Raw genomic sequence first — 27,221 nt, 5'->3', positions numbered from 1 at the left:
GCTATAGGCAGCTATAGGCAGTCCCTGCTCACTGCCATGGTGCACACCTGCCGCCCCCCCAGTTATGGGAGGCTCCCCATTACTGCAGGCACTCACATGGGGGTCATGAGGGATTTGTGCATGGGGTGGGTGCGGGGGCTCCCGGGCGGGCGGCGCCGCTGCGAGGCGCGGGCGGCTGCCGGGGTCGGAGCTGGGGGGCGGTGGCGGGGGGTCGCCGTGTCCCGGAAACACGTGCGGCCGGGGGGGGCCGGCGTCCGCGGAAGTGAGAAGTTAAGACTATACTTTCAGGGATCATTTCTATAGTTGGTGACTAGAGAAGTGTGTCCGAAAGTGATCGGTCTCGCTGGCCACGAGGACGAGTCGTGGCGCCCTTCCCTGAGCGCGAGGCGGGCGGGTGGCGCTGCTGTGCGGTGCTGCCCGTCATCGATGACCGTTCCGCCCCTTTGGGGGTTGGAGGGGGAGGGCGCGGACTGAGTGGTCAGCGTCTTTCATTGGTTAAAAACAGAAAGTGTGAGAAATGTGGTTTTAGTTTTTTCTGTTTTTCGGTGTTCTTGGGAGGTTCCTGGGTTGGTCCTTGCAGGAAGGAGCTTGTGGCAATGCTGTGCGTCCATCCCCAGGAATCCCAAATTACCAGAGATCCAGGTTTTCTATTTGCCATAGAAAAATGCAGAAAACCCAGGATTTTCTTGTTTTAAGGAGAAAAACATGGGAAACAGTGGGTTCCCCGGGCTGGGTGGGAGCAGGAGGAGGGCAGTCAGACAGGGTCACCATGTGCATATGTACACCTGCATCTGGATGTGACCAGGGATGTGCCTGGGCAGGTCCCTGCAGGGAAGTGTGGCAGGAAGGAGGGGGTGCGGTCAGGGTTTGAGGCCCCCATAGGGAGGGAACTGGGCAGGGCTGTGGCTGGGGATGCTGCCCAGCTGGGGCAGTGCTTGTAGCTGGGGCTGGAACATGCAGCTGCAGGGCCTAGGCAGGGAGTGGGGCAGACCCAAGGCAGCTTCTCTGGGAGGCCCTGGCTTCTGTCATAGGCAACACATGGAGGGCACATGTCCCCCCTGAGACTGGCCACCGCCGTGCGTGGCAGCTATAGGCAGCTATAGGCAGTCCCTGCTCACTGCCATGGTGCACACCTGCCGCCCCCCCAGTTATGGGAGGCTCCCCATTACTGCAGGCACTCACATGGGGGTCATGAGGGATTTGTGCATGGGGTGGGTGCGGGGGCTCCCGGGCGGGCGGCGCCGCTGCGAGGCGCGGGCGGCTGCCGGGGTCGGAGCTGGGGGGCGGTGGCGGGGGGTCGCCGTGTCCCGGAAACACGTGCGGCCGGGGGGGGCCGGCGTCCGCGGAAGTGAGAAGTTAAGACTATACTTTCAGGGATCATTTCTATAGTTGGTGACTAGAGAAGTGTGTCCGAAAGTGATCGGTCTCGCTGGCCACGAGGACGAGCCGTGGCGCCCTTCCCTGAGCGCGAGGCGGGCGGGTGGCGCTGCTGTGCGGTGCTGCCCGTCATCGATGACCGTTCCGCCCCTTTGGGGGTTGGAGGGGGAGGGCGCGGACTGAGTGGTCAGCGTCTTTCATTGGTTAAAAACAGAAAGTGTGAGAAATGTGGTTTTAGTTTTTTCTGTTTTTCGGTGTTCTTGGGAGGTTCCTGGGTTGGTCCTTGCAGGAAGGAGCTTGTGGCAATGCTGTGCGTCCATCCCCAGGAATCCCAAATTACCAGAGATCCAGGTTTTCTATTTGCCATAGAAAAATGCAGAAAACCCAGGATTTTCTTGTTTTAAGGAGAAAAACATGGGAAACAGTGGGTTCCCCGGGCTGGGTGGGAGCAGGAGGAGGGCAGTCAGACAGGGTCACCATGTGCATATGTACACCTGCATCTGGATGTGACCAGGGATGTGCCTGGGCAGGTCCCTGCAGGGAAGTGTGGCAGGAAGGAGGGGGTGCGGTCAGGGTTTGAGGCCCCCATAGGGAGGGAACTGGGCAGGGCTGTGGCTGGGGATGCTGCCCAGCTGGGGCAGTGCTTGTAGCTGGGGCTGGAACATGCAGCTGCAGGGCCTAGGCAGGGAGTGGGGCAGACCCAAGGCAGCTTCTCTGGGAGGCCCTGGCTTCTGTCATAGGCAACACATGGGGGGCACATGTCCCCCCTGAGACTGGCCACTGCCGTGCGTGGCAGCTATAGGCAGTCCCTGCTCACTGCCATGGTGCACACCTGCCGCCCCCCCAGTTATGGGAGGCTCCCCATTACTGCAGGCACTCACATGGGGGTCATGAGGGATTTGTGCATGGGGTGGGTGCGGGCTCTCTATCCTGCTGCCCTGCCTCACCCCACCCTGCTCTGCCCTGCCACTCCAGGTCCCGCCTGCTGGGCCCCAGCGGCTGGGGGGGGCAGCAGGATGGGGAGCCTGAGCCCACAGTGGGCAGCTTGCATCTGCCCCCCTGAGCCATGGGCTCTGCACCAGCCATGCTGCCCATGGGGAAGTTGGACTCTGCCACAGGCAGCAGCTGGGGCTAGGGTACTGCTGCAAGGCTAGGGAGCTGTGGACCTGGGTCCTTGGCAAGTAAGTGGTGCTATCAGGGCTCAGTTGGCTGTGGGTGGGGAAGCAAAGGGGACCACCAGGGCTGGGGAGGTTGTGGGTGGGGAGTGAGGGGCAATGGCATGGGCAGGGTAAAGGCATATCAGGGCTGCTGAGCCCCACAAACTAGTGGCCAGGGAGGAGAGCTGCAGCTGGACCTGCATCCTTATGAGTGAAGGGGGTAGGGTAAGCTCTGATTTTTCATGATAAAAACCCCCAAATCAAATGCCAAAATGTAGAAGTATTTAGAATTTATTGTTACTGGGATTGAGGCACTAGTAGGCTTCCAAATTGCATTAAAATTGTACATATAGCAGTAAAGCATTGTGTTTAACTGGTACATTTGTGCATATAGAGACATTTCATTTTAATCACAGAAAAGAAACATGGATTTTGGGGATTTTAATCAGAGAATTTGCATTTTTTTATCAGAGAAAACCAGGATCCCTGAAAAACCCTTAAAACATTAATAATCTTTTGTTCTGACGCAGCCTGTGACTGCCTGTGCGGGGCCCTACCATCGTTGCTTCAGGGAGTGCAGGGCACTGGGGTCATGTTGGGTAGCTTGTGGGGAGGAGTGGTGGGCGGATGGGCTGCACTGCCACTTCCACCATGGTGCACTGTGTTACTGTCAGGTGGTGCCACTGAGGGGCCCCAGCATTTGTGGAAGACAGGCTGGGATTCTGGTTGGTTGGGAGGAGAGATTATGCTAATTAGGGGACAGGGTTCCTGGGTAAGGGGTGTCAGCAATGTTTGGTTGTGGTGATTGCAGGACCCCAGTGACAGCACAGCTGGCCTGGCATGTGGTGCCGCTGTGGGGTGTAGGTGGATGCTGGGGCTGGTGCTTGGTGGGGCAGTGGTGTGTCACTGTATCTTGTGAGCATGTGGAGCTGAGGTGGGGGGCGTAGCTGGTGCTTTGCTGAGTTAAGACTATACTTTCAGGGATCATTTCTATAGTTGGTGACTAGAGAAGTATGTCTGAAAGTGATTGGTCTCGCTAGCCATGAGGATGAGCTATGGTGGTCTCCCCTGAGCATGAAGCAGGTGGGTGGTGTTGTTGTTGTGCAGCACTACTTGTCATTGATGAGTGCTCCATCCCTTTAAGGGCTGGAGGGGAAGAACACGGTCTGAGTGGTCAGTATCTTTTACTAGTTTAAGAACAGGAAGTGCATAGGTGAAAATTTTGTCTGAGCTAGCTGCAGAAAGCAGGTTATGATTGTAAGCAAATGCAAGTTTTAAGCTGCAGACAGCTTTAAAAATGGCTGATTAGGTAAAAAATCTTGTTTGTCTTTGCTTGAAGTGTAATATCTTTACCAGATAAAGATGTTTCAAAACGTAGCAAGTTTTGTAACCTGGTGGTGGTGGAGCTCTCAGCTTGCAGTTGTTTTCACAAATGCAAGAGGGGACAGAGAGCAGAGGGAGTTCAGTCTGGGGTGTTATTAGCCTGGGATGTTATCAGCAGATTTAGATTGGACATTAGGAGGAACTTCTTCACAGTTCGAGTGGCCAAGGTCTGGAACGGGCTCCCAAGGGAGGTGGTGCTCTCCCCTACCCTGGGGGTCTTCAAGAGGAGGTTAGATGAGCATCTAGCTGGGGTCATCTAGACCCAGCACTCTTTCCTGCTTATGCAGGGGGTCGGACTCGATGATCTATTGAGGTCCCTTCTGACCCTAACATCTATGAATCTATGAATTTCCCCGGAGGGTTGGGCAGGTGCATTGGAGCCCCAAGAAGGAGCTCCTTTCTCCCCTCCATTCTGAAAACAGCCCTGGCTGCAGGCTCCCAGCCCACAGCTAGATTCCCCTCCCCCTGGAGCCACCAGTGAACCTGTGTTTGGTTTGTGGTAAGGTTGTAACTCAGAGCGCTTTGCAGAAACCCTTCTGAGTTACAGCTGGGAGCTGCACTTGTGTCTGCACTTACAGTGGTGACGCTTGAGAGGCGTTTCTTAGTGCTGGGGGTGTCCCAGTGCTTTGTTTTTATTTTTTCTCTATTTTTTGTATCATCCTGGGAGGGGCCCCCAGGTGTCTGCCCCACCGATTCTCTGTGTAGTGTTGGCCTTGTGGGGCTTGGCCACATGAGCTTCTACCCTATGCAGGCCCTGCAGAGCTCAGACCGCACCACAGGAGGGAGCTCATGGCAATGCCATGTGCATCCCTAGGGTCCCCAAGCAGCGTGGCTCTAAGCAAGGAGAGATGGTTCCTCAAGTAGCTGGCACTGCCGGATGTGCTCTGATTACTACCATGAAAAAACCCATAGAGCACCATTAATCATCTCTTGTTTTAGAATCATAGAAATGAGGAATGGAAGGGACCTCAGGAGGTCACATCTAATTCAACTACCTTCTCCAAGCAGGACCAGCCCCAAGTACATCATCCCAGGCAAGGCTTTGTCTAACTGGGTCTTGAAAACCTCCAAGGATGGAGTCCACAATCTAGGTTATTACCCACTGAACCTGATGCTCCAGCCAGTTTTCTGTTCACCTTACAGTCCTGTGAGAATGCTGTGGAAGACCGTATCAAAAGCCTTGCTAAAATCAACCTTGCTAAAAAGACCACATGCACCAGTCTCCTGGCATCCACAGAGCCAGTCATCTTGTCAAAGAAGGCAGTCAGGTTGGTCAGGCATGACTTGCTCTTGGGGAATCCATGCTGGCTGTTCCTGATCACCTTCTTCTCCTCCAAGTGCTTGGAAATGGATTCCTTGAGGATCTGCTCCATGATCTTTCCAGGGACTGAGGTGAGGCTGACTGGTTTTCAGTTCCCTGGATCCTCCTTTTTCCTTTTCCTTTCTTAAAGATGGGCACTGTGTTTGCGCTTTTCCAATCATCCAGAACCTCTCCTGATCACCATGAGTTTTCAAAGATGATGACCAGTGGCTCAGCAACCTCATCAGCCAACTCCCTCAGCACCCCTGGGTGTATGCCATCTGGCTCCATGGACTTGTACATGTCCAGCTTTTCTAAATAGTCCCTAACCTGTTCTTTCACCACTGTTGGCTGCTTGCCTCCTCCCCAAACTGTGCTGCTTGTTTGTACAAGTTTCGACTTCTTGTAAGCTTCCCTTTTGTGATTTAATTTACTGAGGAGTTCCCTGCTAAGCCAAGATGGTCTTCTGCCATACCTGCTAGTCTTTTTTTTTTATATCTTTCTATATGTTAGCAAATAAAAACCTAGGATTCTGGACTAGCCCAGGGATTGACATGACACCTTGTTCGATGAGTGACAGAAAGGCTTTATTACTACAAGTATTCAAAATCAAGTTAAGTGAGCCCAAACCAAATCGAAGTCCAGTAACTAGCTATAAAGTGATGATTTCTCACCAAACGGGTGATGAAGAGGCAGTCTGTTTCTCTTCGATTTTTTGAGTAAGTTGGGCGCATCAGCAGCTGGTGTCAGAGAGACTTCTTTCTCACTCTTGAAGTGCATGCGCTCTGTTTGCTGTTTTACTTAAAAGCATTCTTTTAGTTGTGTAAATCAAGAGAGAGTCCCAAGCAGTAATTGACAGGAAAATCCTGTTAATCAACCTGCTCACTATCGGTTATCAGAAATTTCTAATTTGAATGAGTTACCTTCTTCAGTGACAAGAGGTTATCCAGGTTGGAACATATCAAGAAACTGATTAACAACCAGGAGAAACATACTTGTCCTTGGAAAACAAGGTAAATCATGAATGAAGAACAAAAACAAAACTAAATCAGGAGGAGACACCTGTCACATATAGAGAATGTTTCTTCCTACACATAAACACGAGTTAATCGCAAAAGAAATCTTTAGCATACGAATTAATCAAAGATAGACATTACACACCAGACAACTAGGAGTCTGCCTGAAATCATCCTGAATATAGCAAAATAAGCTGAAAAAGATACTTCATTACTCATTCTCAGATGGCCTAGCCATGAACTTGCATCCTCTTGCATGATGCAGTTAGCATCAATATTCTGTATTTTAACTTCTGTGAGTAGGCCCGAGCTTAACATGATTTTCAGTCTCATCACTGTGTGTGTGTGTGTGTGTAAAAATAACTTTTCCTCCAGCACTCTGCCCTTGTGGTTCATGTGGCAGATCAAAGCACAATTTGACAGTTAAACCATTAAAAACCTGTTACACAGTTCGCACCAGGTATCTGCACACCCATCTCCATACCTGTACCCCCACCCATTTGTCCTTCTCAGAGGGCCTGCCTCTGAAAAAGTCTATGCCAGACCCCTCTCCACCATAGTCTTCTGCACATCAGGATGGTTTGTTCCTGCAATCTCAGTAAGGCTTCTTTGAAGTATAGCCAGCTCTCCTGGACTCCTCTCCTCCTCAGACTGGCCTCCCACAGGAGCGTGCCCATCCATCTCTTCCCTGAGCAAGTCAAAGTCTGCTTTTCTGAAGTCCAGGGTCCTTCCTCTGCTGCTCTCTGTCCTTCCTTTCCTCAGGATCCTGAACTCAGTCTATCTTGTGGCTACTGCCCAAGTTGCCACCCACTACTACACTACACTCCCCACCATTTCTTCCCTGTTAGTGAGCAGCAGGTCAAGAAGAGCACAGCCCCTACTTGGCCTCTCCAGCACTTGCACCAGTCTCTAGTGCTCTCCCAAAATGCTGTGGATTGCATGCACACTGCTGTATCGCCCTCCCAGCACGTCAACATGATTTAACTTCTCCATTGGGAACCAGGGCCTGTGATCAGGAAACGTCTGCTAGCTGTCTGAAGAAAGTCTCATCTACCTCATCCTCCTGTCTGGTGGTCGATAGCAGACCCCCACCACAACTTCATCCTTGTTGCTCTCCCCTCTGGATGTGTCTGCATGTCACCCTACAGTGACGCAGAGATGTGCTGTGGTGCCACAGGGCGCTCTACACCAACACAGCAATCATGTATGTCTACATGCGATTGCCAGCTACATCGCTGTAGTGACTTAGCTGCAAAATGTAAGCGTGCACCGCCCACACGGTGCAGTAGCAGCCCATACTGCGCCATGTTTTAATACTTCCAAAAGGAGGTACTAAAGCATGGCGCTGTAGCAACGTTGCTGTACAGACCCTCTGACCCTAACCCAGAGACTTCTGACAGGCCTGTCTCCAGTTTCATACCAGAGCTCCGAGCAATATGGCTCTTTTACATCAAGTCCAACTCCTCCTCCTCTTCTCCCGCGTGTGCCCTCTCTGAACAGTTTGTATCATCCATGACAGTGCTCTGAGGCGAGCGCCCACCAAGTCTCTGTTAGTCCAGCCACCTCATAGGTCTGTCACCATGCGAGGCCTCCCCCTGCCGGTCTCCCAGGCTCCATGCATTGGTGTGCAGACCCCCACCTGATTTCTGAGGAATGGCCTCCTCTCTTTCCCCCTCCTGCTCGCGCTTCCTCCAGGTCGCCCACTTCCCCACCTACCTCGCAGCCCCACAAACCTGGTTTAAAGCCTCCTCAGTAGGTTAGTGGCCTGTCTGCACTGACGCAGAGGCTGGCTCAGGTTATCTTTTCTTTTAGTGAGTGAGAGAGAGACCCGTTATTGTTTGTTGTGATTTTTTTCCCTTCTTAGCCTGGGTCGTGCGCCCCGAAACCCGCTGCCTTCCCTTCCCATCCCCTCCACTGCTGCAGTCGCCGCTTCCCGCCCTGCCGCGCCGCCTTCCGGTCACGTGGGCCAAGGAGCTGCTGAGCAGCTGCAGCATCCCCGGAAATCGGGGCGGGGTCCTGGTTGGCTGGGGGAGGGCTGCATGCTAATGAGGGAGCGGGGGTTCTGGGAAAGCGGCGCCGGCGGGGTTTGACTGGGGCGATTGTAGGACCCCGCGGAGACTGCTGCTGGGCCGGCCCGGGGCGCCGCTGCAGGGCGCGGGCGGCTGCCAGGGTCGGAGCTGGGGGGGCGGCGGCCGGGGGTCGCCATGTCCCGGAAACACGTGCGGCCGGGGGGGGGCCGGCGTCCGCGGAAGTGAAGAGTTAAGACTATACTTTCAGGGATCATTTCTATAGTTGGTGACTAGAGAAGTGTGTCCGAAAGTGATCGGTCTCGCTGGCCACGAGGACGAGTCGTGGCGCCCTTCCCTGAGCGCGAGGCGGGCGGGTGGCGCTGCTGTGCGGTGCTGCCCGTCATCGATGACCGTTCCGCCCCTTTGGGGGTTGGAGGGGGAGGGCGCGGACTGAGTGGTCAGCGTCTTTCATTGGTTAAAAACAGAAAGTGTGAGAAATGTGGTTTTAGTTTTTTCTGTTTTTCGGTGTTCTTGGGAGGTTCCTGGGTTGGTCCTTGCAGGAAGGAGCTTGTGGCAATGCTGTATGTCCATCCCCAGGAATCCCAAATTACCAGAGATCCAGGTTTTCTATTTGCCATAGAAAAATGCAGAAAACCCAGGATTTTCTTGTTTTAAGGAGAAAAACATGGGAAACAGTGGGTTCCCCGGGCTGGGTGGGAGCAGGAGGAGGGCAGTCAGACAGGGTCACCATGTGCATATGTACACCTGCATCTGGATGTGACCAGGGATGTGCCTGGGCAGGTCCCTGCAGGGAAGTGTGGCAGGAAGGAGGGGGTGCGGTCAGGGTTTGAGGCCCCCATAGGGAGGGAACTGGGCAGGGCTGTGGCTGGGGATGCTGCCCAGCTGGGGCAGTGCTTGTAGCTGGGGCTGGAACATGCAGCTGCAGGGCCTAGGCAGGGAGTGGGGCAGACCCAAGGCAGCTTCTCTGGGAGGCCCTGGCTTCTGTCATAGGCAACACATGGAGGGCACATGTCCCCCCTGAGACTGGCCACCGCCGTGCGTGGCAGCTATAGGCAGCTATAGGCAGTCCCTGCTCACTGCCATGGTGCACACCTGCCGCCCCCCCAGTTATGGGAGGCTCCCCATTACTGCAGGCACTCACATGGGGGTCATGAGGGATTTGTGCATGGGGTGGGTGCGGGGGCTCCCGGGCGGGCGGCGCCGCTGCGAGGCGCGGGCGGCTGCCGGGGTCGGAGCTGGGGGGCGGTGGCGGGGGGTCGCCGTGTCCCGGAAACACGTGCGGCCGGGGGGGGCCGGCGTCCGCGGAAGTGAGAAGTTAAGACTATACTTTCAGAGATCATTTCTATAGTTGGTGACTAGAGAAGTGTGTCCGAAAGTGATCGGTCTCGCTGGCCACGAGGACGAGCCGTGGCGCCCTTCCCTGAGCGCGAGGCGGGCGGGTGGCGCTGCTGTGCGGTGCTGCCCGTCATCGATGACCGTTCCGCCCCGTTGGAGGGGGAGGGCGCGGACTGAGTGGTCAGCGTCTTTCATTGGTTAAAAACAGAAAGTGTGAGAAATGTGGTTTTAGTTTTTTCTGTTTTTCGGTGTTCTTGGGAGGTTCCTGGGTTGGTCCTTGCAGGAAGGAGCTTGTGGCAATGCTGTGCGTCCATCCCCAGGAATCCCAAATTACCAGAGATCCAGGTTTTCTATTTGCCATAGAAAAATGCAGAAAACCCAGGATTTTCTTGTTTTAAGGAGAAAAACATGGGAAACAGTGGGTTCCCCGGGCTGGGTGGGAGCAGGAGGAGGGCAGTCAGACAGGGTCACCATGTGCATATGTACACCTGCATCTGGATGTGACCAGGGATGTGCCTGGGCAGGTCCCTGCAGGGAAGTGTGGCAGGAAGGAGGGGGTGCGGTCAGGGTTTGAGGCCCCCATAGGGAGGGAACTGGGCAGGGCTGTGGCTGGGGATGCTGCCCAGCTGGGGCAGTGCTTGTAGCTGGGGCTGGAACATGCAGCTGCAGGGCCTAGGCAGGGAGTGGGGCAGACCCAAGGCAGCTTCTCTGGGAGGCCCTGGCTTCTGTCATAGGCAACACATGGGGGGCACATGTCCCCCCTGAGACTGGCCACTGCCGTGCGTGGCAGCTATAGGCAGTCCCTGCTCACTGCCATGGTGCACACCTGCCGCCCCCCCAGTTATGGGAGGCTCCCCATTACTGCAGGCACTCACATGGGGGTCATGAGGGATTTGTGCATGGGGTGGGTGCGGGCTCTCTATCCTGCTGCCCTGCCTCACCCCACCCTGCTCTGCCCTGCCACTCCAGGTCCCGCCTGCTGGGCCCCAGCGGCTGGGGGGGGCAGCAGGATGGGGAGCCTGAGCCCACAGTGGGCAGCTTGCATCTGCCCCCCTGAGCCATGGGCTCTGCACCAGCCATGCTGCCCATGGGGAAGTTGGACTCTGCCACAGGCAGCAGCTGGGGCTAGGGTACTGCTGCAAGGCTAGGGAGCTGTGGACCTGGGTCCTTGGCAAGTAAGTGGTGCTATCAGGGCTCAGTTGGCTGTGGGTGGGGAAGCAAAGGGGACCACCAGGGCTGGGGAGGTTGTGGGTGGGGAGTGAGGGGCAATGGCATGGGCAGGGTAAAGGCATATCAGGGCTGCTGAGCCCCACAAACTAGTGGCCAGGGAGGAGAGCTGCAGCTGGACCTGCATCCTTATGAGTGAAGGGGGTAGGGTAAGCTCTGATTTTTCATGATAAAAACCCCCAAATCAAATGCCAAAATGTAGAAGTATTTAGAATTTATTGTTACTGGGATTGAGGCACTAGTAGGCTTCCAAATTGCATTAAAATTGTACATATAGCAGTAAAGCATTGTGTTTAACTGGTACATTTGTGCATATAGAGACATTTCATTTTAATCACAGAAAAGAAACATGGATTTTGGGGATTTTAATCAGAGAATTTGCATTTTTTTATCAGAGAAAACCAGGATCCCTGAAAAACCCTTAAAACATTAATAATCTTTTGTTCTGACGCAGCCTGTGACTGCCTGTGCGGGGCCCTACCATCGTTGCTTCAGGGAGTGCAGGGCACTGGGGTCATGTTGGGTAGCTTGTGGGGAGGAGTGGTGGGCAGATGGGCTGCACTGCCACTTCCACCATGGTGCACTGTGTTACTGTCAGGTGGTGCCACTGAGGGGCCCCAGCATTTGTGGAAGACAGGCTGGGATTCTGGTTGGTTGGGAGGAGAGATTATGCTAATTAGGGGACAGGGTTCCTGGGTAAGGGGTGTCAGCAATGTTTGGTTGTGGTGATTGCAGGACCCCAGTGACAGCACAGCTGGCCTGGCATGTGGTGCCGCTGTGGGGTGTAGGTGGATGCTGGGGCTGGTGCTTGGTGGGGCAGTGGTGTGTCACTGTATCTTGTGAGCATGTGGAGCTGAGGTGGGGGGCGTAGCTGGTGCTTTGCCAAGTTAAGACTATGCTTTCAGGGATCATTTCTATAGTTGGTAACTAGAGAAATGTGTCTGAAAGTGTTTGGTCTTGCTGGCCACGAGGACGAGTTGTGGTGCCCTTCCCTGAGCCTGAGGTGGGTGGGTGGTGCTGCTCTGTGGTGCTGTCTGTCATTGATGACTGTTCCACCCCTTTGGGGTTGGAGAGGGAGGGCGTGGACTGAGTGGTTAGCATCTTTCATTGGTTAAAAGTAGATTTGTGCCTTATGACTTCAGTAGCACTTGCATTTGCTGAGTTTTTGGCTGGTGCTGTGTGAGTGTGTGGCATTGGGATAGTAAACGTTAAAACTTTTCCTAAGAAACTCTATTTTGTCTCTGGGTACTGGCCTAGACAGTTAGGGCATGTTCTAGACAGTTAATGCTGAAAAGGGATAAATCACTAGTGCTGGTTCTGGCCCCCGACACAAGCTGATACAAATCCTCTGCCAGCCTCAGTCTTGAAACATGAAGATTTTGCATGTCTGCTTATTAACTATGGTGGGAAGCTGTCTGCCGGAGAACAGCTGTTAACATCAGTCCGACTTCACAAGCAGAGGGGTTTCCAGCATTGCGCTCTGTCCAAAATCCTACAGCAGCACTGGAGGTGCACTATTGCTCCCGTTCTTGAGATCCGCAGTTGTGCAAGCTACCCAAACCGTCTCAAATTTTGTGCTGGGCTGCCTCACGTTTTCCAGCACTCTTTGTCTTTCTTTTTTTTCTGCTTGTGTAGCATCTTGAGATTAGTCTCTGGGGAGTTTTCTCAAAAAAGGGTTTTCTGTAGAGGCCAGGATTGTTCTGAGTGCTCTGCAGTTGGGGCAGAGTTTGATAAGCTTTCTAATGCCAGGGATTTCCTCCTCAGCTCCCTTTCTCCTGGATGTGGTATTAAAGATTCAAAGGTAGCTGAAGTGTGTTAATGTCTTAGTTTGGTTTTATTAAATAGGAGTTTCTGGGCAAGGTGAGTGTTATAACACACCCACTTCAACCTACTTAGTGTAACTGCTGTAGGTCTTACTAAATTCAAGCCAAAGCTAATCATAAAGTTTCTGAAATTACCTATTGTTTCACTACCACATTTTGGAAGGCAGCGATTTAGCTAAAACAGTTTACAGTGAATAAGCAAGGCTTCTTATTGAAGGCATTTTATTCTTTTATATTAGGAAATATAATGTATTCCTTATTATCTGATTTTATTTAATATATTTTGCATCATTGGCATTTGCTTATTATTTAACCCAAACCAGTAAGATTTGATAATAGGCAATACATTCAAAATTGTACAGGCTTAAAGAGCATGATAGTTTTCCATTAGACGTGATCTTGTAGATTTACATTTTCCGAATATTCGGAAAGGAATTGAGCAGCCATGTAAAGGGATTCATTTCCCAGCGGGATAATCAGTGGCATGTGCCTGAAGGGGTCCTCGAGCAGGAAAGACATTTAGTGTCTGTGTTTCCGTGTTGTTGTTGTAGGGATCCACGTGGATGCAGTAAACTCCTTGGGCCAGACTGCTCTCTTTACTGCTGCACTCTTCGGTCTCGGCAAAATAGTGGATGTGCTGTTGGATTACGGCTCGGACCCAAATCAGTTAAGTATAAGAATTAATACATTGATGCAGACTTAACCTTTTTGGACAGCTGAACTGTTGTGATGCACAACATTGTCTTTAATAAACACAAATGAGCAGATGCAAAAGATACATGCCCTTCACAAGAGCAGGATCATTCAACTTCATGGCAGCTGGGGATAGATTATACAACAGCACTTTACTCTGGGGCTGAATGGCAAATATGCCTTATAATGTTACATGATGAAACAAGTTAGTTATTAGTCATTGTGATATATTATATTAGTTGTTACAAGTGAATATCAGGATAATTAGAGTTCTGTGCCATCAGACTGAATGTGCCTTTGTAAGCAGCAGTCTGAGGGACACACACTGCAGCTGCGTGTGCTAGGATATCTCCGTGGGCAAGTGTGGGTTTGGAATAACCACATAACAGCCAAGTGTCGCAAGAGTTCAGTGGGAAGAAGCTTGTAGCATAGGTATCTTTAGTGTCTCTGTTTGAGCACGTCCGTGTTCAGAGCTTTAAGTGTCTTCACCTACCCATACACCTACCTCAGCTGTACCTCTGTGGGGGCATCTACACAAGACACTTACTGTGGAGTTGCCTAATGAGCTTGGCAGTAAAGTGTCATCGTCTACACGAGTGGTGCTATTAGCTTGGAGTAAACCAATTAACTTTGCCATAGGATAGTACTGCCCAACACAAGTACTATTCTATGGCAGAGTTATTTACTTCTCTGTAATCCATGTGTGGATGGTGACCAGGGTGTACTTCCTCTATATATGTCCCCCCTTGTGTCAAGATCAGGGTGTATTTTGTTGTGCAGAAGTATATATATGAGTGTGAAAATGGCTCTGAGTGAACTCCAGACCTACTTCCAGAAATCAGTAGTGGAGGATGGGGAGGATGCAGCCAAAGCCATCTGGCACAGAGACACATGGCACAGGATCTTCCAACTTCCCCCTAGCGGGGAAGGGGGCAGTGATAGCGAGGAAGAAGAAGAGACAAGTGGAACTGAGGACAGCAACAGCAGCAGTGGGTCCTCTAGCAGGAGCTGGAGTGACTGCAGCGTGGACAAGGGTGAACTGAGGCTGTGACCCCGCAAGCAGGGTGGGGAATGGAAGAAAGGGATGCCTGGTCTGAGAGACCAGAGTTTGTTTGTGTATGTATAGCACGCGGCATGGGTATTATAACAGGTCCGGGTGGCCAGTGGGCCTTTGTACGGATGCATGGGTGCGGTTTTTGTAATAGGTTATGGTTTTGTGTGTGGAGTGATACTTGGAGTGTAGATATATAACACCTCGTATATGTGTGTGTGTGTGTGTGTGTGTATAGACATCTGTTTTTACACACAAAAAGAATTGTCTGTATGTTTTTCTTTCAAGAAGTGTAGTTATTTTCCAAAGAAAATAAGTTGAAATATTTCTGCTTTAATATTCTTCAGCCGTTGCTATGATGGGAGCACGCCAGTACATGCTGCAGCCTTCTCAGGAAATCAGGGGGTTCTTAGTAAGTTGTTGGATGTGGGCGGTGATCTGCGAGTCCACGATAAAGATGGAAGAACTCCACAGTGCTGGGCTCTGTCAGCTGGAAAGGAAACTAGTGCTCAGGTATGTGTCTGTACCAAAGATTTCAAACATCAGATACATTCCAGATGTAAAATCCTGATAGCCCAGGAAGCGGTGTTTTTAGACAGCATTGAAGAATTCCATTCTAACAGGGTGTGTCTACACATGCACATTTACTGCGTAGTATGGGCATGCATCTACATGTGCATGCTCCTACTGCGCAGTAAATATGGTGACTTATGCCGACTCAAGCTTAAATTTGATACCTGTGCCGTACAGGTATCAGATTTATGCCTGATTAGTTATTGCGCAGTAACGCATGTGTAGACACACTCAGTGTTACTTAGAGACCAGGGTCACTTGAGAGCAACTTGATTTTAATGAGGCTCCTTCCTGTGCTAATGATCTTGCAGAATCAGGACAGTGAGGTGTTTATGTACAGTGATGAGAACTATAACAATAGTCCCTGCCTGATCTTGCAGTCCCTCGTGCACACGTGGAACTCTGTTTGTGAGTAAGCCTATTGGAACTACGCATATTCTTGTAGGTAATACCAAGCATATGTGTAAGTGTTTGGAAGATCAGGACCTAGATCTGCAGTTGTTATGATGCAAATACAATGTGTCACTTCGCATTAAACATAACCCTGCAACAAAATGTGATTGACATTGGTTTACATTTTTCTTTTAATGTGCATTTCTTACTGAAAAAGAGATTTCCTAGCAAGGAAAACTGCTGGAAGTTTTACCATGTTTACCTTACTGAAATCATCTGTGTTTCTTGGTTTCTTGGTTTGGTTTTATTTTCCCATTTATATTATTGATTTATACACTCACACACTCGCACACTGCAGCTGTTTTTTGAACGTGAGTGATTTGGTATGATACTCGCATTTTAGTGTCGTCTTCACTGTCCATAAATGGTCTAATAGGAATTTTAATAAGCTAGGTATTTCTGCTGAGGCTGTATATTACCATTAACAAGTAGGCGACGATTCATTTTTTTCAGATGCTGGAATTTATGCAGCGTTGTGCTTCACACATGCAGGCCGCAATTCAGAATTTCCCTTCTGATTTACTTAGGAAGACTGACTCATCCAAAGTACTGATCTGTGGCCCAGGTAGATTTGGTGGCCTTGTTCAAGGGTAAGACTGACCTCAGGTACTGACTCAGGCACCTTCCATTCTATACTCAGAGGTCCAGAAGTATAACATGTCTTTTCTTTTTATTGTCATTTATGCTCTGTTTTTGGCAATACCTGCTTTGCAGCTGAAGCTGCGTATTCAGAGAAGCTACTGTCTGGGGTTAGTTATTAGTGATGAAATTCTTTTTGTTATAGTAGACTCAGTTTGTAAGATAGTAGCTTAAACTTTCTACTTTATTTAACAGAAATGTTTCACTGAATAAGCATTTTTATTTTATTAGATCTCAAATGCCTGGCACTATGCATTGTAAAATAAATCCAGTTTCTTAATCTCTGTAGATCCTTAGAGAGTGTGTCTGGAGCCAGTTCATATCTTTTATTGACACAACTGAAGAGTCTGCCTGGAAATATCTTTCTGTAAACAGAATACTTGAGTGTCCAGGTGACTGCAGGGTGCCTATATATTAATTTTCACTTGATTGATTCGTTTTAAACAAAATCATATAGACGGTAAGAGCTGCTTATTAAAGGCAAGCTGCCAGCATATGCCCAAGCTTTTGAAATATGACTGGTGCATGTTGCAGCATGCGGTGGTGTGCTGTCATCTACTTTACAGGTCAGGCTTCATTTCAGCTGTAGCACAGGGGTTAGCCCAGGCAAAGGAACCCAGGCAAAGCCCTGATACAGTACTTGTGTCTTGTTAATAAGTGCTCTCATTTGGGAGCTGGAATTGTAACCCTTCTGAAAGCCTTGGTCTGCACTGTTAGTCTATATAGGGACTTACTGAATACTATACCTTTGACACTTAGGATTGCAGACAGTCCTCTGGGTAAATTTCTAAAAGGTGGAGCAAATTCATCACGGAACATCTACAGCTTTGGGTTCGGGAAGGTAAGACATGAAAGCTGGTGGGCTCTGAGCTTTGGCAGCACTTTCCACTTGTGTTTAAAATAAATAAATAAATATATATATATATAGAGAGAGAGAGAGAGAGATCTCCAGAGATGGCCCTTTATTTATTAGTTTTCAATCACTGTTAGTTATTTTTTACTGGTTGCTAAAGAATGGAAAACAAATTGGGGAGTGACTAATAGGACTATGGAAATCCTTGTCTGCAAACATTAGAGAGTCCCAAACTGGGATTTGTTTGGAAACAAACAAAGGATTATACCAAGGGGATCCACCTATGTGACTCGGGTATGGCAGCTGATCCTTTAACATGGCTATTTAAGTCCTTTCAAGATGATCTTTAATTTGTGCAGTTGGGCGAACATTTGCTTTTGGTCACTTGTCCTGGGTAGATATACTTAGTGCTAATGTAGCATTTTTCTGCTTCAAAACAGTGTTTTAGATACTTTAGCTGACCTCCCAACACCTTAAGATGGCACACTGAATGCGTACCTGAGCTGGGAGGTAGAACCAGAGAGGAGCTGAGTGTTTCCTATTCATGCACTGCGTTGTTCTTGTTTCAGTTTCATCTAACAGGCAATAAGCAGCTTGGGTACCTGGCATCTCTCCCTATCATTGGGGATAGAGAAGTGTTCCAGGCAGATGATGAACCCACATTCTCTTACCACACGGGACCATACATGCTTATGACAAAGTGAGTAGATCTGAAACTGTTTTCTGCTATTGTTTAATATATATTAGAAGACTTGAGTAGCAAGTGACTGGAGCAGATGACCTGTCTGGATTTGTTTTCCTTTCACTAATCGTAGAAGCAAGAGTGCAACATGTTCTGTAATCATCCATTCCATCTCCCTGCCATAGCAGGGTTTCTTTCCTGTTGTATTTTGTTTGTCATCTCTCCTTGTAGCATCTCTAGACAAAAGGTATCAAAGTTGTTGGGCCCCTAGGGCTGGATTCAGCCCATGGGGTTTCTTGAAGGCCGTACAGTGGGGCTTCCCATTGACCAGGTGAGTGTGTTAATCCCTGCATCTGATGGAGCCACTGTTTCCATGAGGCTCTGAAACCCAGGGATGCTGCTAAAACAGCAGCTCTAGTTGCCTTGTGGATTAACACCACCAGCACAGGGACTCTGGCAGCTGTGCTGAATGAGTGCTGGGGACTGAATCTGGCCCATGGAGGTCAGTGATCCAGCCCACAAAAAACTCTTTGGGCCACGTAACTGCCCTCTGTGGGCTGGATCCAGTCCACAAGTTGTGTATTTGTCACCCCAGTTGTAGACTGTTATCACACACATTTCACTTGGTTATGCTCATTCTACTCTTCATATTTTAATCATAATGCTGATTGCTTATCTTTGGTAAGAAGGAGATTGTTGGGGACTCCCTGAGGTTGAGCTGTCTATAAACTGGCCCTGGTGTGTGCTCATAGTTTGGATTAGGGTGGTCCAAGTTCAGGCCCTGGGCACACCTGGTGTAGCCTATTTGCTCAGACCCAAAGGGTAGAGCCACAAGTGCAGTTTAGGCCCCATTGTGCCTTTTCTGATCTGCAGAAGAACTCTGGCTATTCAGAGGATCCGCAGGCTGGTCCCTGCCACTCCTCAGCAGAACTAGCTTGTCTCATGGGGGTTGGATACTGCCTCTGTGAGAAGTGATTTCTAATGCTGTGGTTTTTTGCGTAAGATTGTGGTAATGTGGTCTGCCAAATGGCAGCACTTTTTCTCTCTGTAAAACAGTCTCTGTCTCACTGTAGCTACTCTTTGGTGAGCAAAGAGTTTATTCTTTTGGAAAGCTGAAAGCATATTGCCAGGGTTATCAAAGTGATGGCATGTTGCTAACAGCAGGAGACAGCTCTGTAATCCTGAGAAGCTTTGATGTTATTTATAAGTGATGCTATAACTGAAAAACCTATTGTACAAATGCAGTAAATGGAATCCTCTCTCTTTTTCTTTGTAGCCTAATGTGGGGTGGCAGCAGAGTCACGGTGAAGGAGCTCAATTTTAAACCACATCAGAACTGTAGTAAGCTCCGTTTAGCTGATCTTCTAATAGCAGAGCAGGAGCATAGTAGGTAAGAAAAAGGGTACAGTGTCTCCAGTGTTTCAGGGCTTGAGACAAGCCCAGGCAGCCTTGGAATAAAAACCTACAGGTTTGCAAAAGGATGAATCTTGGCTTCTCTGCTTTTTGCAAATGGGATGCACAATTCAGTTTTTCTCAGATGTGCAGTGGAAAGTGTAGTACTGAGTAGGCGGGATTCCCTCTCTGCATACTTGACATGTACCATAAGTACATCACTGCACACATCTTCAAACAGCAGCAAACAGTTGTCTGCCAGTGAACAACTCTGCTATTTTGCATATTTTAGTGATAAGTTAGAAACAGTTATATCAATGAAAAGGTGCAGAAGGCCAGAGGTTTCTTTCCTAATACTCTTGGGATCTCTCTCTTTTTGCAGTAAACTTCGCCATCCTCACTTGCTGCAGCTGATGGCAGTTTGTTTATCTAGTGACTTGGAAAAAACTCGTTTGGTGTATGAGAGAGTTAGCTTTGGCTCACTGTACAGCATCCTCCATGAAAGGGTAAGTGGAACTGGTGTTTTTGTTCTTTTTTTTAACAAACAGTTTGCCTAGGAAAAGGTTCAGTGTGTTACAAAATCTGCACTTGCTGCTTAGATGCAGAAAGTGAGAAGTCCTAACTCCCTGTATTAGTGTGTGGTTTCTCAGATATCACACAGCATTTGCTATGTGCACTGTGAATTACTTTACAGTAGAAAGCATCGCTTTTTGACTTCTCTACCCATATGGTTGCATAAAACTAGGTTTTGCACTGTACTATACATTGATGATCAGCAGTGTGAATTCTTACCTGTTGTTTTTTTCAGCGTTCAGAGTTCCCAGTACTGTACATGGAGACAATTGTGTTTCTGCTGCTTCAAATTAATGATGCATTGAGGTTCTTGCATGCTCGTGGATTTGTCCACCGCTCACTGACCTCCTATGCTGTACAGATTGTTTCTGCCGGCGAAGCAAAGTTAACAAACTTGGAGTACACGCTCGAAAGGTAAAGAATTGCCTTGTTATTACTTTGAAAGGGAGGTGAGGTTGAGTTTAGGACTAAATTCTGTTGTCAAGGTAATCTTGTTGAGAGATCTCATGATTACCTGAGGATCTTTGAGGAGGGCAGCAGAGATTCATCCTGACTGTTGTCAGTATTGTAGAGTTGGCTTGTGGGGCTGAGGTTTCCACATCTCCATTGCTCATTTACATGGTTAGTGCCCATCAAGAGTGGCCAAAATTAAGGTGGATTTAATTTTTGGGTCTTAGCTATAAGTACTTAAAAATCAGTTTTACTAGTAGAAAAAGGTTGCCTGCTTCTCTAGAATGTAAAGGCTCTATTATAAAATGGAGCCTACTTCCATTGAACACTGAGGGAGAAATCTTTGTTGAGATTTTAATTATATTCCTCTGGTAAAGGTAATTCCAACAGAAGTAATTGCAGTTGTTTTACTGAACCTTTACTTCTGGAGCCTAATACAACTGGGTTTTGGGGACCCTGAAACTTGCACTGAGATTAGTTGCAGTTGAGGATACCCAGAATCATAGAAAATTCAGGTTGGATGGGACCCCAGGAGATCACATCTAGTCCAACCCCCTGGTCAAAGCAGGACCAGCCCCAACTAGATCATCCCTGCCAAAGTTTTGTCTAGCTGGGTCTTAAAAACCTCCAAGGATGGAGACTCCCCAACCTCTCTGGGTAACTTGTTCCGGTGTTTTACTACCCTCATCATGAGAAATTCTTCCTAATTTCTAACCTAAGCTTCCCTTGCTAGAGACTGTTGCTCTTTGCTCTGTCATCTGCCACCACTGAGAACAGTCTATCTCCCCCTCTTTTGAACCCCCCTTCAGGAAGCTGAAGGCTGCTATTAAATCCCTTCTCAGTCTTCTCTTCTCTTCTCTAAATAAGCCCAGTTTCCTCAGCCTCTCCTCGCAAGTCATGTGCCCCAGCCCCCGAACCATTTTGTTGCCCTCCGCTGGACTCTCTCCAACTTGTCCACATCCTTCCTGTAGTTGGGTCCCCAAAACTGAACACAGGACTCCAAATGTGGCCTCACCAGTGCTGAATAGAGGATAATGATCACTTCCCTTGATCTGCTGGCAGTGCTCCTACCAATGCAGCCAGAGTGACCTAGACAAATTGGAGGACTGGGCCAGAAGAAATCTCATGAGGTTCAACAAGGACAAGTGCAAAGTCCTGCACTTAGGAAAGAACAGTCCCATGCATCGGTGCAGGCTGGGGGCTGACTGGCTGGGCAGTGGCTCTGCAGAAAAGGACCTGGGGGTGACAGTGGACAATAAGCTGAATATGAGCCAGCAGTGTGCCCTTGCTACCAAGAAAGCTAACGGCTCTTTGGGCCACATAACTGCCCTCTGTGGGCTGGATCCAGTCCACAAGTTGTGTATTTGTCACCCCAGTTGTAGACTGTTATCACACACATTTCACTTGGTTATGCTCATTCTACTCTTCATATTTTAATCATAATGCTGATTGCTTATCTTTGGTAAGAAGGAGATTGTTGGGGACTCCCTAAATAGTCCCTAATTTCCTTTGGAAAGGGACTTTTACCAAAGTCATTTGGAATTGGTAAAATTATTTTTGAAAATTCTCCAGGTTTTTTGTTTTGTGTACTACATCTTAACTTCTTTAAGCAAATTCCTTTTAAAACATGAAAAGGTAAACAGGAGTTCTCCCTCCTGTAGCATATATAAGAGGGAGACACTGGCTGATGTGATGATAAATTTTGAAATACATTAGAAACTGAGTTTGCCAAAGGTACCAAGAGAATGAACTGAAATGAATAATGATTTCTGCCCCCCCACTCTTCCCCCTCCCTGCTCCATTTTCTTGCTATCTTTTTTCAACGATCACTGAATCTTAGGTATTACTTGTCATTGTGATAGGGCTAATGTTTTTAGACAGAAATATGATTTAAGTCAAGTGGTTCTCTTTAATATACATGAACTGTAAATTACAGTACAGCTTTCCTCTAACAGATGGTCTGTACTTAAAATATCTGAAATCACTGTTCCCTTGAACAGTTTTACATTACACAGGAAATGAGGTTTTGCAGATGAGGAAAAACCCTTTATCTTAGACAAAGATTTTGAAGAACACTTATTTGCAATTTGAAATGAAAAAGTAAGCAGAATACTTACTGTCTAGAGCAGTGGTTCCCAAACCTTTTTGATCACTGTCAGCCTTCACCATTTTTGTGGAGTACCATGTACCCTTATCATCAGACTTTTAATTGGAAGGGGAGGGAATGAAATCTCCAGACAACTAGTAATATGCAGGTTGAAATTTGGCAACCCTAAGCAACTTCTAGTCATATAGAAGCTGGTATCTCTACCGATACTACGTAGCAAATAACAGGCTAGATTGTCTTTCCCCTATGCTCTGAACCTTGGATCTGATCAACGAGATCTTAATTTCCAGACTCTTGTACAGTTTCTAGCCTTTTCTTTTTTACCTTGGAGGGTAACATTTTGAAAGAGCCAGCTATATTTCATTGTCCCCAGCAGAGGGTGCTCCTATAACATGCCAAAACAAACCATTTATTTTTATGCGTTTATTAGATGTTCTTTCAAAAGTCTGTTTTTGACTGTGGGGGCTAATGTTTTGGTTAATGCTTGGGCAGCACACGAGTCATTTAAAATAAACAAATATATAAACATTATGAAATTAATTCCTGGCTTCCTGAAGATCAGACCTTGCAGACGGGACGATTCAAAGCCAGGCTTATTTATAACCAAATGTCCTTGACAGAACTTGTAGCTTGCTTTGGTTTGTGTCCGTGTGCTAATGAGATTTCTTGAACTCTTTGATTTCTGAATACCCTGAATGGAATAGCTACTAGTTATGTGTTATGATTGCCCAGTTTGTCCTTGTTTCATTTTCTTTTCTGGCAGCAAGGAGGGAGGAGAACACATTGATCTTACACGCGTTGCTGTCCCAGCTCAGCTATATAGATGGTGCTCTCCTGAAGTGATCCTTCAAAAGGCTGCTACAGTCAAATCAGACATTTATAGCTTCTGTACAGTAATGCAAGAGGCCTTAACAGGTATATTTAAAGGGGTACAGACTTCTGTCACTGAGTTATCTCATGGAGTGCTTCTGATGCAAATCATCAGTACTCCAAATGTCAATTTAATTTCCTTTCATGGTCCCTTAGGTGAGCTCCTTTAGAACTTGCTGAGTTAAGGTTTCCTTCTTATGAGAAGGAGAGTTGCTTGGAAAAGAAGAAATCATATATCTTCCTGCTAGCTCTTTTGCACAGCATGCTGGTATCTGGGGAGAAACAAGAATGCCCTGTTTAACTCTAATTGAATGCTTAGGTTAGGCAAGATGCCTTGGGGGACAGGGAAACACAATAGATATTTACCTACAAATACTTGTCTCAACCTGACAACATTAAAGGGGGTGAGGGCAGGGGTGTACCCAAAGTGTTAATTGGTGATTGGGCAAAAAGCCCTGGTGCAAAACTGCAGATTGCAGCCCACAGTTAGGTAGGCTAGTCAAAACCAGAGAAGACTTTGAGGAACTGTGAAGCTGTCACTTAGTTAAGTGAATAGATAGCATGATGGCAGATAAAATCCTGTCTGACAGAGTTTAATGAAGGTACATTTTGAACATAGAGTACATCCTGAGGGTTCAAACCAAGCTCCTGTTGCTCAAAAAAAAGGAAATGTGCGTCATTGTGGAGAGCTTAATGAAGTACTCAACATGCAGGGCTGATCAAAAAAGGAAACAAATTGCTAGGCTTTGTAAAGCGTATGATAGAAAGGAATGCTGAAGATACAGAACTGTTGTACAGATCTGTGGTACACACACCTGGATGAATGCATTTAATATTGGTCAGTCCATCTCAGAGAAATAAACAGAAATAGAAAGGTTTCAGGGAGGGGTAATCAAATGACTGGTTATTAAAAAAAAAAAAAGTCATATGAAGAGAAATTAGAAACCTTGGAATGACTTAATTTAAGGACGAGTCTAATATGGATAAGAGGTATGGAACGCAGGAAATGGGGTAGAGAGTTCTTAATGATCTTGATCCTTAATTCAAGGACAATGCAAATGACAGGCACCAAATTAAAACAGATAAGAGTTCTGCTACACGTGGCACACTAACTTCCTGTCACAAGATGGCACAGAGGCCAAGTGGGTATTAAAGTTCTTAAAAGGAGTAGACGTTTACATTGGCAATGGGAACATCCACTGCGAAAGCCAGCAAGATAAACCAGTTGTCCTAGAGTTGAACCCACTACAACCTGATGAGGGTAGGAAAAATATTCTCTGGGCAGTTTATTTCATGATTTTAAAACTACAGGGAGTGTTCAGGCAGCTTCCTGGGAAGCATCCAGTGCTGGCCATGGTGAGAGGAGGGACAGCGAACATAACTGGACCACTGGTCTGATTCCCAATGGAAGGCACGTCCCTGTCTGAATGTCAAGTCATCTATTCCTGTGGCTTCGTCTGATTCTTTCCCTTCTTTCATTATTCATGAACATGCTGTAATCTGTAATTAGAATATTCCTTACAGAAACTCTGCCCTGGAGTGGCCAGGAAGACTCCTTTATTAAAGAACTCATTGTTTCGCGGCAATACCTGAATACTGATGTCAGACTTCCTAAACCCTATTATGACATTGTAAAGACAGGCTTGGAAGCCAAACAGAAGGACCGCTCCATCAGCCTCCAGGATATTCGGTATACCCTGCAGAATGACTTAAAGGTGACTCTCAGGATTGTAGCACTTATGCTCTTAGTCTCATTTGGTTAATCAGAGTTAACAGTTTATTAGAGTTGGTGTTGTTCTTTTCTTCAGGTCTGTAATGTGAGGTCACAGGTCTGAGTTTGGGCTATACTCAGCGCATTTGAGCTAATGGCTCTTTTTTGTTGTTGTTGAAATTTTGTTTCAAGGGCCAGATCAGTTCTGAATTCTGTTGGGCAGAGCCCGAGAGTCAATTCCAATTTTCGACTGAGCAGAGCTCACTTGTTCACGTTTGTGTGGCTCTACCACTGGGCAAGTATCCCCGCTCCCAGACCCATCTGTCTGGGGCTTTGGATACTCCCCAAATCCATGGCAGGCATCCTATGTGCAAGCCCCAAGCCCAGAGGCCTTGCTGTTTGGATGCCTCCTAGTCTTACTTGCTCCTAGCCAAAAGGCCGAGGAGCAAGCCACAGGGAAAGCAAGAACACATCCCTTCCCATTGCCACAGAATTGCGCAGTCGAGTTTCCTGCATCTGGGGTAGCTCGCAGGGATCCGCCTGCCTGCAGTGCATGGGGCAGGCCTAAGCCTATATGCATGGTAGTAGTTCAGATTGAAAACAGAAGACCCTACAGTGCCATTTCAGTTGCCCTTTACAGCATCCCTTCTGTTACAGGATTTGATTGCTGCTCGAATGGATCGCCCTGGTGAAAGCTCACATGCACAAGGGCACAGTCTGTCTGCAGACGTAAACATCTATTTGGGGTCAGAATCCAAGTACCAGAGGAGCACACTTGAGCTGCAAGGAGAAGCAATCGTAGAGTCTGGTGAGTTTGTGTGCATTGAGGCTGTCCTCTCATACAGAAGCATCTCAAAAGGGAAGGGCCAGATTTTGGAACTAGCAGAGCTGGGCATAGCAACAACCCCAGTGGTAATTTGGAACAAGGCACTTCTCATCTGCCGTCACTACCCCTGTCTAGACTAGATTGTAGGGTGCCAGTGTATCCTTGCTGCTGGCACACCCTGACAGCCCAAGAGAATCAGTGATAGCCTTGTTTCAGTTGCAGAGTCAACCCAGTGTCCAGGTCCCTAAGGGCTGCAGGGATTATGAACCCTCTGTGCAGGAGTCCTGAGTTCCCCTCCACTTCTGCAGTGGAGGCAGTGGGTTAGGGCCAGCCCCCTTTTCCAGTGGAAGATGTCTGTTTTGCAAAACCAAAAGTTTCCACGAAAATATTTTAGTATAGCTGAATATGCCTTAGTTTTTTCTACTGAGAAGAGGAAAATGATGAAGAGAGAACTTTACCCTGGATTCTAGGTACCTTACTTTGCGGCAGGGCTGGGCATCACATGCCAGCCCCTATTTTACTCTGTAGTAGTCAGTTTACTATTTAGTGAACGTGTCGTATGTCCATATTGTCAAATAGAGGGTTTGATTGTTGCTATTCTAACAAGCAAAGAGGCTTGCTGCTAAATGTTTGTAAGCAGCACTCAAAATGGAAGCCTGAAGAAGTAGCCTAATGCTATTATCTGGTTTTTCAGCATGCAGCTATACTGTGCCAAGATGTTCAGTATCTCCTGCGAAAAAAGGAACTGTTCTAGATCATGAAGCTATGGTTAGTGTGCAGCCAGGTCTACACGATCTGAGCCAAGATGTGGCTTCTAACCTCCAGAGGACCTTCAGTGCCAGTGATGTTAATGAGAGCCTCTGTAGCTTTGAAATGAATGAAATCTATGCATATTATTCAGAATTCCATGAAAATGCTATGGAAGGACAAGCTGAGATAGAGTGTGCCTTGGGGGCTGAAATAGAGAAGCAAAATGTAGAAGAGGGTAAGGATGCCTCCAAGCTCCTACCTGTAACTTCTGAAATACAGCTAGAGGAGAAGCCCAGTTCTGAGGAAGGGAGCTCTTCAGAAACAGATCCAGAGCACAGTTTGGGGGAAGAAGAGGCACTAAGCGAGACCTCAGAGCTGTACATGCTGGACCAAGAGGAAAGAGATGTCAGGACTAGTCTGAGTAGCCCATCCAGGACTGGGCAGCACATTAGCAAATGTGTCCTGAACCTAAAGATTTCTCAGACCTTCCTGCAGCAGGCAACAAATTCCATTTGCAGAACAGAGGAGAAGTTAAATGAATTAGAGACAATCCAAAAACAACAGAGACAGCTTAAGGAAATGCAAACAGAACAGTTTGCTAAGCAGATGTTCATAGAGAGCTACCTGGAGAACATTGATGATGTCCTCAAAAATGTCAAGATACCTTATTCAGGAGCAAATGTGTTTTTGTGGAAGGCAGTAGGCCCTCCTTCAAGGAACTATACCCCTCCACCTTCACAAGTGCCTGGTTCACAGAAGGCTGTGGGGATCAACCATTTCCAGGCTATCACAAAGGCTGTGCAGGAAAAAAGGAAAGCACAGAGAGAAAAGACAGAATGCTTTGGTCAAAGTAACAAGAATAAAGGTGATGTCTACCACAGCAGTTTCTGCCTGGGGTCTTTAGTAGGACCAAGCAATCAGGTAAGGAAGGGAGAGAAGACTGTGACTAC

General features: G+C 47.9%; 1 protein-coding gene and 6 non-coding genes across 13 annotated transcripts in view; all 7 read left to right on the top strand.

The window, feature by feature from the left end:
• TEX14 (testis expressed 14, intercellular bridge forming factor) overlaps positions 1-27,221 on the top strand; it is an 85,665-nt gene that overhangs the window by 4,651 nt on the left and 53,793 nt on the right. For all 7 annotated transcript variants that reach the window (XR_009456453.1, XR_002092087.2, XR_002092085.2 and 4 more), the window contains exons 2-13: positions 13,200-13,314; positions 14,740-14,905; positions 15,872-16,008; positions 16,817-16,898; positions 17,480-17,610; positions 18,869-18,982; positions 19,367-19,490; positions 19,793-19,971; positions 22,878-23,029; positions 24,509-24,699; positions 25,353-25,503; positions 26,216-27,192. Coding sequence is in view for 3 of the 7 variants with exons in the window: in XM_014608143.3 (XP_014463629.2) it covers positions 13,200-13,314; positions 14,740-14,905; positions 15,872-16,008; positions 16,817-16,898; positions 17,480-17,610; positions 18,869-18,982; positions 19,367-19,490; positions 19,793-19,971; positions 22,878-23,029; positions 24,509-24,699; positions 25,353-25,503; positions 26,216-27,192 (2,519 nt within the window). In the remaining 4 variants the exon portion in view is untranslated. The remainder of the gene's footprint in view (positions 1-13,199; positions 13,315-14,739; positions 14,906-15,871; positions 16,009-16,816; positions 16,899-17,479; positions 17,611-18,868; positions 18,983-19,366; positions 19,491-19,792; positions 19,972-22,877; positions 23,030-24,508; positions 24,700-25,352; positions 25,504-26,215; positions 27,193-27,221) is intronic.
• LOC132245259 (small nucleolar RNA U3) lies at positions 273-479 on the top strand. Its single transcript, XR_009457085.1, has one exon. It is a non-coding gene; the product is annotated as a small nucleolar RNA U3 (small nucleolar RNA).
• Positions 1,359-1,565, top strand: LOC132245264 (small nucleolar RNA U3). Its single transcript, XR_009457090.1, has one exon. It is a non-coding gene; the product is annotated as a small nucleolar RNA U3 (small nucleolar RNA).
• On the top strand, positions 3,500-3,709 carry LOC132245257 (small nucleolar RNA U3). Its single transcript, XR_009457083.1, has one exon. It is a non-coding gene; the product is annotated as a small nucleolar RNA U3 (small nucleolar RNA).
• On the top strand, positions 8,495-8,701 carry LOC132245258 (small nucleolar RNA U3). Its single transcript, XR_009457084.1, has one exon. It is a non-coding gene; the product is annotated as a small nucleolar RNA U3 (small nucleolar RNA).
• Positions 9,581-9,780, top strand: LOC132245266 (small nucleolar RNA U3). The gene has a single exon (XR_009457092.1). It is a non-coding gene; the product is annotated as a small nucleolar RNA U3 (small nucleolar RNA).
• LOC132245267 (small nucleolar RNA U3) lies at positions 11,715-11,920 on the top strand. Its single transcript, XR_009457093.1, has one exon. It is a non-coding gene; the product is annotated as a small nucleolar RNA U3 (small nucleolar RNA).

The sequence above is a fragment of the Alligator mississippiensis genome, chromosome 14 (assembly GCF_030867095.1).
Source record: "Alligator mississippiensis isolate rAllMis1 chromosome 14, rAllMis1, whole genome shotgun sequence".
Lineage (NCBI taxonomy): Eukaryota > Metazoa > Chordata > Crocodylia > Alligatoridae > Alligator > Alligator mississippiensis.
The sequence above is the reverse complement of the archived record's forward strand: the minus strand, read 5'-3'. Positions and strand labels throughout refer to the sequence as shown.